General features: G+C 47.1%; 1 protein-coding gene across 7 annotated transcripts in view; it reads left to right on the forward strand.

The window, feature by feature from the left end:
- Positions 1–990: 990 nt before the first annotated feature.
- Positions 991–14,527, forward strand: part of LOC117358937 (kelch-like protein 9) — a 78,963-nt gene continuing 65,426 nt past the window's right edge. For 2 of the 7 annotated variants that reach the window (XM_033940876.1, XM_033940880.1), the window contains exon 1: positions 5,352–5,602. In XM_033940876.1, the coding sequence (XP_033796767.1) occupies positions 5,549–5,602 (54 nt within the window). In that variant the 5' untranslated portion in view covers positions 5,352–5,548. Of the gene's footprint in view, positions 1,043–5,351; positions 5,603–5,712; positions 5,852–6,344; positions 6,453–14,527 lie in introns of those variants that run through there. The other 5 variants (XM_033940882.1, XM_033940878.1, XM_033940881.1 and 2 more) reach the window with 5 other exon arrangements.

Consider the following 14,527-nt stretch of genomic DNA (forward strand, 5'->3'; position numbering starts at 1 on the left):
ACCTTTTGTTGTCTAGTCATTATTCAAATCTTGTTGGTCCCAGGCTCTGGTGTCTTCTGATAACTTGCTTGCCAGGGTCTCCTTCTTTCTTCTTTTTCCGTGCTAACCATCCATCTGCCATCTCTGTCCTCCCCTCCCGTTTCCCTTCCCTCCCCCATAGGTCTGGCATCTTTCCTTTTTTTTATCTCCCTCCCCAGATCCACCTTTTCTTAACTACCCTTTCATCCAGCATCTCTCCCTCCTTCCCCACCACCCCAGGGTCCACCCTTTCTTTTCCCAACTACCCTCCTATCCATTATCTCTATCCCCCCTCCACACCATCCCTTGTGTCCAACTTCTCTCCTTTTCTGTTCCTTCCCTCCCTAAATCCCATTGTCCATCATCTCTCTCCCTCTCCTTTATTTTTAGACCCATTATTTCTATCCCCCCCCCAAGTCCGGCATATGTATGTCTCTTTGAACCCCCCCCTTCCCTCCCTCCCTCCATGTACTTCTACACCAGGGCCCCCCTCCCCTGAAGGTCTGGCCCTCCTGAAGGCCTGCACCCCACCCCTGAAGGACTGCCTGCCCCCGCTGAAGGCCTGTGCCACTATCCTTGAAGGCCTGTCCCCCCCCCCTTGAAGGCCTGCATCCCCCCTGAAGGCCTGCCTGCCTGTCCCCCATGAAGGCCTGTCCCGCCCCCCCTTGAAGGCCTGCATCCCCCCTGAAGGCCTGCCCCCCCCCCCCTTTTGAAGGCCTGCATCCCCCCTGAAGGCCTGTCCCCCCCCCCCCCCCCCCCCCCCCGGAAGGCCTGTGTGTTCCCCCAGGCCTCCCACTTGTGTCCGGCTTCCACCCTGGCCTCCCCGCACAGTTTACCTTATAGGAGCAGTCTGCAGATAAACTCGTGGTGCTAGCGATCTTTGCACTGCTTTAGAGCTGTTCCTCTGCCGTGGTCCCCCGCCCCTCCTCTGACATCAGAGGCAGGATCATGGTGGAGGAAATAGCTTTGAAGCAGTGCAAAGATCACTAGCACCACAATCTTGTCTGCAAGCTGCTCCTAGAAGGTAAACGGTGCGGGGAGGCCAGGGAGGGAAACTGGATGCCAGAGGAGGAAGTCGGACACCAGCACTAACCGGCTAACCCTCCCCCCTCGTCCTCTAAAGCATGTGCGGCAGTGGCCGGCCAGCAAGAGCAGCGCTGCCGCTCCTGCTTTAGGGGGGAGGGGGGGAGGGTCAGCCGAATCAGCAAGCTGATTTTTGTTTTGTTTTGTTTTAAATCGATTCACCCAAAGTGAATTGGTGAACCGATCGAATAGTGAATCGGGCAGCACTAGTTTACATGTTCTCTTGGATTTAAATTCATGTCCAAGCAAAGCAGAGTCTCCAAATGGTGTATTTAGATATCATTTGGCTCAGTTTGTACATTCACTTCAGCATTTCTCCCAATGAAATCACATTCTGGTACACTACAGTGTACATATTTTCATTGGATGAGTTGTCTGTGTTAAAAAAAAGAGATCTGGGCAGTAAGCAGAGTCTCAAATTACACTGGCAAGAGAAATAGAGGAGGGAGCAGCTAAGCATGCTAAAGTGCAACCTGAAGTAACTGGCTTTGCAGAGAGTTGGGAAATAATACAGAGTACAGCAATGGAGCAGATCAAAGCACACAGCATATAAATAAAACAGGAAGAAGCACCAAGAGCCATCAAGCAGAGGAATATCAAGAGGTTTTTTTTTATTGATGAACCTGACACAGGCCGTGTTTCAGCATCAAAATGTCTGTATCAGAGGTCGATCACATAGATCTATGCTCAAAAAACTTTTCAAAACTAGTATGGATGTAACACAACTGGTAAAGAACCAAAATTGTATAAGTGCTTATTAAATCACCTGGCAAATTCCTCAGAAACACAGCACTACAGTTCAGAGTTTTAAAAATGGCACCAGAAGGAAACGCTGAACTGTAGCACTGCATGTTTGTGGAATTCACCAGGTGATTTAATAAGCACTTATACGGTTTTGGTTATTTGTGTTGCAGACATATTAGTTTTGGAAGCTTTTATTTGATCGACTCCTGGTGCAGACATTTTGACACCAAAACACGGCCTGTGTGAGGTTCATTTATAAAGGATTCTTAAAATTTCCCTGCTTGATAGCCCTTAGTGCATCATCTTGTCTTGTACGATATAATGCAAAGTAATCATAGTGAAAGGTTACTTGCTCTGTCCTATAATCATTGTGGTTGATTGCTTTGAGCTTGGACAGCCTTTAAAAAAATCCTTACATAGATATTGCTGTTTTTATTGGGTATAATGGGGAGCATGTCTGAGAAAACTCGGATCTGTTCTCTTTTTAGAGGACTGTCCGGGTACCTGGATGGATTTCTAAAAGCAGGCAGTTTGTCTGGATTTTGGAAGGCCCCAAGCTCAGGGCCGCGTCTGTAGGGCCTCCGAGCATGTGTGGATGTGACGCGATGCTCGGAGGCCCCACAGACATGGCCTGGACTTGGAAGAAGGGACAAGGTTTGAGGGGGGAGGGCAGGACTGGGGCCGGAACATGGCGGGTCACATGTTCTCTTTGTTTCATTAAGAAATCTAGTAGCCCTGTCTGAGGCCTAAGTGTATGGTATCCTGCAGTATCTGAGGTAGGAGAAGGGTACTAGTATAGTTTTGGTAGGCCCTGGCCAATGGAGGCCACAGGCTAACCAGTTATTTACAATGGAAAAGCTTGGAGAGAAAATTAGTGAGTCCTGACAGTGGTTAGCATCCCATGCTACTTGGGAACCATTTTGGACTTCTCTGACTCACAGAGCAAGGAGTGGAATATTGAATAATTAAATTATGAAAGATTTTTAGAAGATGAAAGAGACTGCATATCACAGGGTATCGCAAACTGTGTGCTATGGCACGCCAGTGCGCCTCCTGAGATTTCAAGTGTGCCATGACACAATGGGGAGGAGGAGAGGCACTGGCTGACTGCCTACAGGATGTGCCTCTCACGGCAAGAGGCACGTCCTGTAGGCAATCAGCCGGCACTAGCACCTCTCTTTCTCTCCGGCACTCTTCCTTGCTGGCACCCCCCACTGGCGGCTCAGGGCCTTTCTGGAGGGCCTTCGTGCATGAGCGGATGATGACATGATGATGTCACACATGCACGTGAAGTCATCAGAGTGATGTCCATGCACTTCCAGGTGCCGCGAGCCACGGCCACTATATTTAATGTGCTGCGGCTCGACAAAGTTTGCGGGACACTGGCATATCAGGACATCCCTGGGCACAAAACAGATGTCTATAGGAAGGGTGAAAAAAAGAGAGAGTAGATTGGGGAATTTGCGGGAGCCATTCAGGAAGCCACTTAGTGCCGACCAGCAGCACCAAAGCGCGCTCCCACTCGGTACTGCTCAGCGGCTGAAGCTGGAACTCGTGGCAGTTACCAACTGGGTTAGCAGCGGGGCAGGAACACGGAAAGCTCGCTCCTGCCTGCTACACCTCTGGACCACCGGGGATTCCAGCGGCAGAGGAGGTATGATGGACAGGGCAGGGAGGGGGGACAGGGTGGAGAGCCTAGGAGGGAGGGAAGGGGGCTGTGTGCAGATCCTGGCAGGGCACTTGAATATTAAGCTGCCTGATTTATATTTGAGTCAAACATTTTTCCTTTTGGGGGGGAAATGGTGGTTTCGACTTATATTCAAGTATATACAGTACTCTCTTAGGCCCAAATTCACTAAGCAAACCGATCGTGTACCTTAGCGACCCTGCCTGATTCACTAACCTCTCTGCCGACCATCTACCGATCCGCATATGCAAATGAGGCATGCAAAGTAGGCAGGGACCCAATTCACAAAGCAAAACCCTGCAACACCAACTGGACTGGCCAATCACAAACAAGCGACTGCTGAGGACCAGTCGCTGAAGCCCTTTCTGTCTGCCCTGCCTTCTGCCGCCCTGCTCTCTTTCCTGTCAGCCCCGGTTCAGTGCCATGATTCAATCAGTTGTAGAAGGATGAAACGCTCTATTTTCAACAGCATTTGTGCAGCTTCTTTCTCCCTATTCGGTGGAACTGAACTCATAGCTGTAAGCCACCTGCCTGCTGTATAAGCCGCCTGCATGCAATTTCTGCCGGCCCCGACTCTCCCACCCTTCCCCTGGGTCCAGCGCATGCAATAGTAATTAATGGAGCTCAGCCCAAGAACCTGTTCGCCCCGATCTTCCAGCCCTGCTTTCTGCCCCGAGCTCCTACTCTCTGCCGCCTTTCCTGCAGTGTGAGCCCACGGGTTTAAAGCGGGGATGCACACTGCAGTGCAGCCCTGCTTTAAACCCGCGGGCTCGCACTGCATGAAAGGTGGCAGAGAGAAGGAGAGTCTGGGCGGCAAGATTGCCTGGAAGGGGGGAGCAGGAGAGCCAGCCCGCGCAAAGGATTAAAAAAAAGAAAACCAAAAAGTTGCAGCTGGACGGGCATGCATGCGCGGGGATCGCTTAACTACGATCCGTGCCTGCAGATGTGGGCATTCCTCCAATCGCCCTCATCTACATATTTTGGCTTGAAGAATTCGATTGGACAGGTTAGTGAATCCAGGCCATAGATCCTGTCTTGAAACCTTTCTTGAAAGATCATGTACACATTAGTTTTGGTTAAGTCTTATGGTGGGTCCCTGGATATGGCTCCAGGAAAAGAAGGATGGATCGAGACATCCAGGTTTAACTAAGTAAAACCCAGATATCACAATCCGTCCTCCTTTTTCTGGAGCCGCATGGTAAAGCTGGGTAAATAATCCACCACTTTTTCCCATGGTTAATAAGGCCACTGGAGAACTCTGGAATGCCCTCCCGAGGGATGTGGTAGAGAAAAATGGTGATGGAATTCAAAAAAGCATGGGATAAAAATAGAGGATCTCCAATTAGAAAATGAAGGATGTAAAGAACTAAGGCTGGTATTGGACAGACCTGCACGGTCTGTGTTCCATATTTGGTGATTCGGTGTGTAGGATGAGCTGGGGTGGGCATCAATGAGAACTCCACTAATATGGAACAAGAGGATGTTACTGGCTAGACTTTACGGTAGATATCCTGCAAACAACAGGATTGTTGGATAGGCTGGAGTGAGGTTAGATGGCAACTTCAGCATTTGAAACCTAGGACAATACCAGACTTTACAGTCTACAGCTCAGAAATATCAAAGAAGAGACAAGTTAATCTAATCATGTATTTTTAATTATAATTTATGGGCAGACTGGATGGACCTTTCAGGTCTTTATCTGCCATCATTTACTATGTTACTAATGAAGCCTGGTTGGAGCCACTCCCTTCCTCCAAACAGGGTAAATACAAATAGCAGCAGGAAGATCTAGATCAGCATAGGCTTTCATACAGCTCTTTTAGGCTGCAGTCCAGTTCCTCTTTACAAACACTCTGAAAAGCCGCTGTCATGGCAATTCCTCTACCATTCTTCAAATAGAACACGTAAAAAAAAAAAAAAAGAAAGAAAGAAAGAAACAAAGCGGCTAATGCTGCCCCTCCATTCAATGTTGTCCTGCTGGGGAGAGCAGGAAGCGGGTATACAGACGTTGGCCACATGAGAGCCTGCCCTGCCTCTAAAGCAATATCCTCCAGTAGCTATTACTGCCCGGTAAGTCCCTCTCGAAAACCCAACTACCTCGCTTCTTACGATCCCGGTATACAATAGCCCCACCCCCACCCACCTGGTAGTTTAGTAAAAGTTTACTTTCACTTGCACCTGGGGAACAGGAGCTTTGTATAGTGTACAGCTAAGGGAACGGGCTAATCCAGATCTGCATTTTGCCGTGTCCAGGGGTGATGCGAATAAGTTTGGCAGCCCTAGATCGTGTCCCTTGAGGTTGGAACATTCGAGGCGCAGGTAGATACTAAATGCAGTCACACACACCCCTTCTGGAAAATGCTTTATGCCTAACACGTGGGCCGGGGTGCATAAAGGAATGTTGCTGCTCTAATTCTTTGTGTTAGTTATAATGTAAAGCCAACAGCATGGGTGGGGGCTAAATGCCTTTGCAGTTTTCTTTAATAAAACGTGTGTAAATCACTTAGGACGTGACTAACTCGAGATTTCAATGCGGCTGCCGGAGTCTAGAGTTCCCAAAGATTTGTATGACGTTACACATTAACAAGAGGGGTACTAAACAGTTTTATAAGTAGGGGTGGGGCGGCGTGCAATATCAGGTGACTTCACATTCTACCCTTTGTTCTTGTGTGCTTTGGTATATCCCAGTAAACTCCTGAGGAACAAGAAAATCAAAAAGTACCAGGTCAGGGCCTTCAAAGTCAGTTCCTCAAGCAAAAAGAAACGATTTGTCTTTTAACAAAGCAGGAGGTTCTGTGGTACAGACAAAAGTGGGAATTTTTTTTAAAATCTGTATTTTAGATTTATTATATGCAAGCACTTTTCTCTGGCCCTAGTGGTCTCAAGTTTTTGTACCTGATTGGGGAATTGCTATGATCTGGTACGGATATTAAACTTGAATAGGAGCGATATGGGCATATTGTGACATTTTACAGTGATATCTTGAGAATTTAATAAAGAGATATAAAATTAAAACCAGGAAAAATAAGATGATACTTGACTAATTTGTTATATTTTTGGACTAAATTTTGAAGGTCAGAAACATGAATGTACTAAGCCAGAAGCACACCCTGTGTGACATGCTCCCTAGTGTTCCCACACCTGCTGTTGCATTGGGCCCAAGCAGAGAAGGCAATGGATGGGGCAGTGTCCCACAAACTTTTTTTTTTTTTTAGCTCTGGCACACTTAACAAAGCAAATGTTTTTCTGTGGCACAGCCCCACCCCACACAAACCTTGTCTCGTTTTCCCTAAGCTCGGGGCCGTGTCTGGAGGGCCTCCGAGCGTGTGCGGATGTTGATGCGATGACATCGTGTGTGCTCGGAGGCCCTCCAGATACGGACCCCGAGCTCAGGGAAAACGAGACAAGGTCCATGTGGGCAGTAGTGTAGCGAGTGTGAGAGGCGCCCAGGGTGGTGGCACACTTCCCCTGCCCTCTTCTCCGCCCCCAACAACCATCTGCTCCTTTCCTGCCCCCTCCTGCCATGCGGGAATCCCTTGCCTTCCACCTCTTTAATGTTCCCAACGCGAGCAGTAACCGTAACCTGCTGCTTGCACCGGCGTTGGCTCTTCCTCTGACATCACTTCCTAGGTGCAGGTCCAGGAAGTGAAATCAAAGGAAGAGCTGGCACGAGCAGCAGGTTGAGGTTGCTGCTTGTGCTGGGAACATTAAAAAGGTACGGGGGAAGGGAAGGGATGTACGTGGTAGTGGGGGGGGGGGCAGGGAAGGAGTGGGGGGCGGAGGGGAGGATGGGTGCTAGCGCCCCCAACAAGACTGCACTTGGGGCAGACCCCCCCCCCTTTTTTTTTATGCCACTGCATGTGGGGGAGGAGAGGTGCCGACTCCGGAAGTAACATTCGTATACGTCATTTATTTATTTATTCAATTTTCTATACCGTTCTCCCAGGGGAGCTCAGAATGGTTTACATGAATTTATTCAGGTACTCGAGCATGTTTCCCATGTGTCCTTCAATCCCTGTCAGCACACCTGGAATCTTGCTGCGGAACAGTTTGCAATTCACTGGGATAAGGTGTAATTTTCAAGTACCCATCTCCCTTGTGCCCTGTGCAACCACATCACCCACTCATAGCTTGCTAAAGCCCTGGTTATGCTATAATAACATGAGAAATTAATTTTTTGCATTAGAAAGCTAGTCAAAACATCTATCAAATTAGTCCAATAGAAAAGATAACTTCTTTTTTATTTTGTTTTCTTTCTGCTTTTTAAACTAACATGGCAAACTCAATCTAGAGCAGGAATCTCAAAGTCCCTCCATTAGGGCCGCAATTCAGTCGGGTTTTCAGGAATTCCCCAATGAATATGCATTGAAAGCAGTGCATGCACATAGATCTCATGCATATTAATTGGGGAAATCTTGAAAACCTCATTGGGGAAATCCTGAAAACCCGACTAGATGCGGCCCTCAAGGATGGACTTTGAGACCCCTGGTCTAGAGACTGACTACATTTTGGTTATACTGCCGAAACTGGCCCAAAATCCTTTTTCTGTCCAGTTTTGGTTTCAGCTGAAACTGACCATGTGTTTTCAGTGGAAGCTAGAAATTTGTGCTTTGTCCTGTTTGTCTCCCTTCCTCCCCCCTCCCCTTTGAACAGGAGTTGATTTTCCTCCCTACCTGCAGGTAGGTGCTTCCCGTGGGCCTGTTTTACAATCCCTGTCAGTCTAGGGGTATAGTTGGGGCAGGAGTAATTCCTAGTCATTCCAGTCCATGGTAACTCTGCTCTCAAAATGTCTTCCATGACCTCTAATGGTAATCTCACAAGTCTACCGCAATAGGTTATGGCAACTATTTTGAAAGTAGAGCTGACATGGGCAAAAGCGACTGCCCTGCACTGACTAGAATGCAGGGGATTGTAATGTAGTCTGGGGGAGCTATTCCTTGCTTTCTCTTTTTTTGTGTGTCTTCATAAGGTAATTGCAACTAATGCAGTTATGATCTTATATAGAAGCCTATATGGTAAATAGATTGCTCCAAATAAATACTTTCAATATAAAAATTTAGCTGGAATTTGTAAATTTGGGATGATATGCTCTTTAGGAATTAGCCTCTCTGTGGAGATATGACATCAGCTGTTAATCCAAATGTGGTACAAAGTCAGCCATTGTAAAAGCACTGTGCTTTTAGTTTCAGGTTTCATTAACTTTACGGGCAGTCCCTGGTTTAAGAACATCCGACTTACTCTCTTCTCAAAGCCACGGCCACGGGTCCTGCAAGCATCCCGTAGCTGACCCAGAACACTTTTGTGCATCAGAAGCTGAGCTTCTGTGCCAGTAAGATTGCTTTAATGAGTCTTACCAGCATGGAAAGCTTTTGAGTAGTGCTGTCCGATTTGCCAATTTGAATCGATTCACTGATTCACATTGGTGAATTGATTCGAATCGATTTGCTTTCTAAAAAAAATCGGACTCACCCATTCAGTGAGTCCTGACACCTCCGGCTCTCCTAAAGCAGCAGCAGTGGCCGATGGGAAGAGGCAGTACTCGAAACAGGTTGCTCCTGGCCTGCCCTGACAGGGCCTTCCCTCTGCTGCATCACTGATGTCAATGATGACGTGGCAGAGGAAAGCCCTGGCGGGGCAGGCCAGATGCAGCATGTTCAGAGCACTACCTCTTTCTGCTGGCCACCTCTGCTCCTTTTTTGGAAGGCCCATATGTTAGATCTCACAGTGGAGGGGGATAGAAGGGATGGAAAGCTGCTACACAGGGGGATGAGAGGGAGGGGTGGAAAGCTGCTGCACAGGAGTTAGGGATAGAAAGCTGCTGCACATGGGGAGAGAGGAAGAATTGTTAGACATGGGGTGGAGGATAGGAAGGGAGAGATGCAACAAAGAGGTAGAAAGGGGTGAAAGGGAGAAATTCTGCATATGGTGGAGGGGTGGGAGACATGCATGGAGAAGAGAGAGGGAGAAATGTTGGGCAAAGGGTGAAGGGCAGGGAGAGATGGTGCATGGGGAGAGAAAAAAATGTTGTACAATAATGGAGGGGAGGAAGAGAGAGATGCTGCATGAAGGAGAATATAGAGTTTTGACCCAGGGTAAAAGGTAGGGAGAGAGAGAGAGATGGTAGACAGTGGGAAAGAAACAGAAATGTTGGATATGGCTGAGGAAGGGAAGGTACAGAGACTGAAGATGGATGGTAAACACAGAGAAAGAAGAAAGCGTCAAATGGGCAGTAGACCCTGGCGAGCGAGTTAACAGAAGACAAATAGAAACCAGAGCCTGGGACTAACATGATTTGAATAATAAAATGACCAGATAACAAAAGGTAGAAAAAATAATTTTATTTTCTATTTTGTGATTACAATATGTTGGATTTCAAACGTGTATCCTGCCAGAGCTGGCATTAGACAGCAAGCATGAGCTAGGATCTACCAGAGAGAAGTATTTTTTGTTTACACCACAATGCTGGGGTGGGGTAGGTGAAGAGACTACAAAATAAACCCATTAGGACGTTTGAAAAAAAGCAACCAATTGGGCAGGTAAAGTGAATTGAATTTAAAAATCAATTCAGTGGACCAAATCGAATCTAAAAATGTTTCTTTGATTTGGGCAGCCCTACTTTTGAGCATCAGGGCCTGATTGTTTGTTAATTTATCATTTCTGGCGCTGAGAATGGAATTTGTGGAATAATCCCCAATCCATGTCCCCTCCTCACAGAAGTGGCTATATGTAGTAAGAACAAATAGTGTTATTTCAGTGCTAGGGGATTTTTGAAAACCTGTTTGATTTGGATGAAGTACATTTGATGTTTCTAAGTATTTATGAAGTTGTTCAGTTACCAATTGCTCTACAACCTTAAAGATAAAAGAATGGTTAGCTACAGATCTATAGTCAGATTTCTGAGTTAGCTTTGATGCATCTTTAAGCCAAGCATGAGAATCCTTTCAGAGGACTATCAATAAACATTTGATATAGAAATGGAAGCAAGAATGTAACAAAATTGTTTAGTAAATTTATATGGGCGTATATCACATGATGCTGTTGTAGGTTTTATGAATTTCAAGTGTCTTTTGGGCAGCAAAAGTAGATACAAGATTAAAAGCCAAGAATGAACTTGATAGCCTGTCTTTTGAGAGTTCTGTGAAAAGGTGGGGGGAGATGTCTGAAATGATAATGGCAAAATGTGGAACTTCCTATAGAAATAGTGTGCTAAGGGCTAGATTCCGACCATTTAGCGACCCCTTTACGACTGATTTCCCTCCAACCCACTGCACTAACCTCTGTCTCGAGCATCCTCCGATCCGCACATGCAAATGAGGGGGAACGGCATTCAAATGCAGGCAGGAAGCGATTCACTAAAATAAAAAAGCAACACCGACTGGGCTGGCCAATCCAAAAATAAGCGACTGCTGAGGACCAGTCGCTGAGGTCCTTTCTGACTTCCCTGCCTTCTGCCACCCTGCTGTCTGTCCTGCTTCTCTGCTCTCAGCCCCAATCTCCTGCCTGCCCCGAATCTCCCGTTCTTCTTCTGCCTGCCCCGAATCTCTCCTGCCCTTCCCCGCACTACGAGCCCGTGGTTTTAACCTGCAGGTTTAAAGTGGGTTAAAACCACAGGCTCACAAAGAAAAAAGAAACAAAAGTAGATTTTTAAAAAGTTTTAAAAAAAGGTTGCTGCTCTCAAACATGCGTCGGGATCGCTAGAAAGCGTGATTCCAATCACCCTCATTTACATGAAGGCGATTTGTGAATCAGCCCCCGGACACGGATTGGATTGGATCCCTCACGGATCAAATCCAATCCGTGCCCTTTGTGAATCTAGCCCAAGTCTTGAGCTGTTAGATTAGAAGATTCAGCTGTTAAAGTAGAACATAAGAACATAAGCAGTGCCTCCGCCGGGTCAGACCATAGGTCCATCCTGCCCAGCAGTCCGCTCCCGCGGCGGCCCAAACAGGTCACGACCTGTCTAAATCACCAGAAGGGGCCCCCATGCCACCTCGGTTTCCTAATTGAGTCCTATCTTCCCATCAAAGTCCTAGCCCTCCGGTATTGCACCTGCACGACCTGGTTGGGTTTCTACATTTATTTTCTGGTTATCTTTCTCAGTATCCCATGATCCCTTTATCCCTCAGGAATCCATCCAGTCTCTGTTTGAATCCCTGTACCGTACTCTGCCTGATCACTTCCTCCGGTAGCGCATTCCAAGTGTCCACGACCCTCTGGGTGGAAAAAAACTTCCTTGCATTCGTTCTGAACCTATCTCCCTTCAGTTTCTCCGAGTGCCCCCTCGTACCTGTTGTCCCCTTCAGCCTGAAGAATCTGTCCCTATCCACCCTCTCTATGCCCCTCATGATCTTGAAGGTCTCTATCATATCACCCCTGAGCCTCCTTTTTTCCAGAGAGAAGAGCCCCAGCCTATCCAACCTCTCAGCATATGAGTAGTGTTCCAGCCCTCTTACCAGTTTCGTTGCTCTCCTTTGGACTCTCTCAAGTACCTCCATGTCTTTCTTGAGGTACGGCGACCAATATTGAACGCAGTATTCCAGATGCGGACGCACCATCGCTCGATACAGTGGCATGATGACTTCCCGCGTCCTGGTAGTTATGCCCCTCTTTATGATGCCCAGCATCCTGTTGGCTTTTTTTTGAGGCCGCTGCGCACTGTGCAGATGGCTTCAGTGATGCATCCACCAGCACACCCAAGTCTCTCTCAAGATTGCTTTCTCCCAACAATGCCCCCCCCAATTTGTAGTTGAACAACGGGTTCTTTTTCCCTATATGCATGACCTTGCATTTTTCCACGTTAAAGCGCATTTGCCATTTGTTTGCCCAGTCTTCCAGCTTGTCTAGGTCCCTTTGCAGGTCCTCACACTCCTCCCTGGAGTTAACTCTGCTGCACAGTTTCGTATCGTCTGCAAATTTTATAACCTCGCACTTTGCCTCTTTTTCCAGGTCATTGATAAATATGTTGAAGAGTAATGGCCCCAGCACCGATCCCTGTGGCACACCGCTCGTGACTCCCCGCCAGTCAGAATATTGGCCCTTTACTCCGACCCTCTGCAGTCTACCCGACAGCCAGTGCTCGATCCATCTGTGCACATCCCCTCCCACCCCGTGATTCCACAGTTTCCTAAGCAGCCTTTCATGTGGTACCTTGTCGAAAGCCTTTTGAAAATCGAGGTAAATGATGTCGATGGGTTCCCCATTGTCCACCCGACTGCTTATTCCCTCAAAGAAGTACAGAAGGTTCATTAGGCACGACCTTCCCTTACAGAATCCGTGCTGGCTTGTTCTCAGTAGGCCATTTCTCTCAATGTGCTCGCAAATGCCGTCTTTTATCATAGCTTCCACCATCTTCCCTATAATTGAAGTCAGGCTCACCGGCCTGTAGTTCCCGGGGTCACCCCTTGATCCCTTCTTGAATATAGGTGTGACATTCGCCAATTTCCAGTCCTCTGGTACCTCTCCAGTTTTCAAGGATAGGTTACAAACATGCTGGATTGTGCCCGCTATTTCTTGTCTTAGTTCCTTCAGAACCCTTGGGTGGATCCCGTCTGGACCCGGTGATTTGCCGCATTTTAATCTGTCTATCTGTTTGAGGACATCCTCCTTACTGACCTCTATATGCTCCAATTTTTCAGCCTGTTCCCCACTCATGAGCTCCTCTGAGTCTGGTATATTAGATGTGTCTTCTCTCGTGAAAACCGACGAGAAGAACGTGTTCAACCTCTCAGCTACCTCTTTATCCTCCTTAATCACTCCCTTCCTTTCCCCATCGTCCAGCGGCCCCACCTCCTCTCTCGCTGGTCGTTTCCCCTTTACGTAACTGAAGAATGCCTTGAAGTTTTTTGCTTCCCTGGCCAGAAGGATTAGTAAGATTTTTAAGAAAATGTTGTGTAATTTTCCTATGTGTGGGGCCTTCTCAGTTTCCATAGTGTAAACTTTCTGTGTGGTTTCTTGCAATCATTTGTGACTCACCAAGTAAAAAGGTACCAGATAAGAGCTATAAAAGTTTAAAGGAGCAACTTTCAGTTTTGACAGTTTTATATTTTTATAGTGTCTGTAGAATGGGATTATGCAATTTTCACAACTTTTTGATGTTTTTCATGTTCTACATCAGTGTCTCGCAAACTTTGCGAGCCATAGTACACTAAACTGGTGGCCGCGGCTCGAGGGCACCTGGAAGTGTGTGGACATTAGACCGGAGATGCAGGATACAGTGTTAACACCATTTACGTTCCCAGGATTGAAGTTGGTTTCATTAATGTCAAATTCCTTTCCTTTGGATGAACGTGTAGATTTTTTACGTGGTGCTAGAAACCTGAATAAAATGAAAATTCCTGTAAACAACATATAGGAAACGAAGCAAAATGAACATTTTTGGGCTGCACACACCTAGTAACAATCAACAGAAATAGGCTTCCTAGATGTCACTTTATTATGTCAGTTGGTATAGAATGAGTCGGTGCCAGTGATGGGTGATGAATGGAGATGGGGTGGTGACCAGTTGGCCCCCAAGGTTTATTAACAAAAAATTGGGATTGATAGAAGTTGCAAGATGGAAAAAATGCATGAGGGAGACAAGGATCACGTAGATGTTTGGAAATAGGGAGCCCTTGAAGGAGGTAAGCAAGATAACAGTTGGAGGAAAGAACAGAAAGAGAGCAGTGATTACACCCTTGGGTCCCCTATGCAATTAAGTGCATGTAGAATTTAGAATCTTTCCAAACTGCGCAATTCTTCTACCCATGGGGCTAAATCTGTGGAGGCTGAGTACACAAACAGTGAAACAGAAATAGTGCAACAACTGAGTCTGAGACATGCAGCTGGTCTAGGAGAAGTTCAGCCAGGTGTCAGCAGTGCTACATGCTGCTTCCTGCAGGTGAGGTGGGCTTTCAGTGGATAGCTCACATTGAGGTGAGCAGGAAGCGAAAGGAATCGGGCAGCGATTCATCTTGCCTAGGTTACCAGATGTCCGGGAAAACCCAGACATGTCCTCTT

Source organism: Geotrypetes seraphini, chromosome 4 (genome assembly GCF_902459505.1).
Source record: "Geotrypetes seraphini chromosome 4, aGeoSer1.1, whole genome shotgun sequence".
Classification (NCBI taxonomy): domain Eukaryota; kingdom Metazoa; phylum Chordata; class Amphibia; order Gymnophiona; family Dermophiidae; genus Geotrypetes; species Geotrypetes seraphini.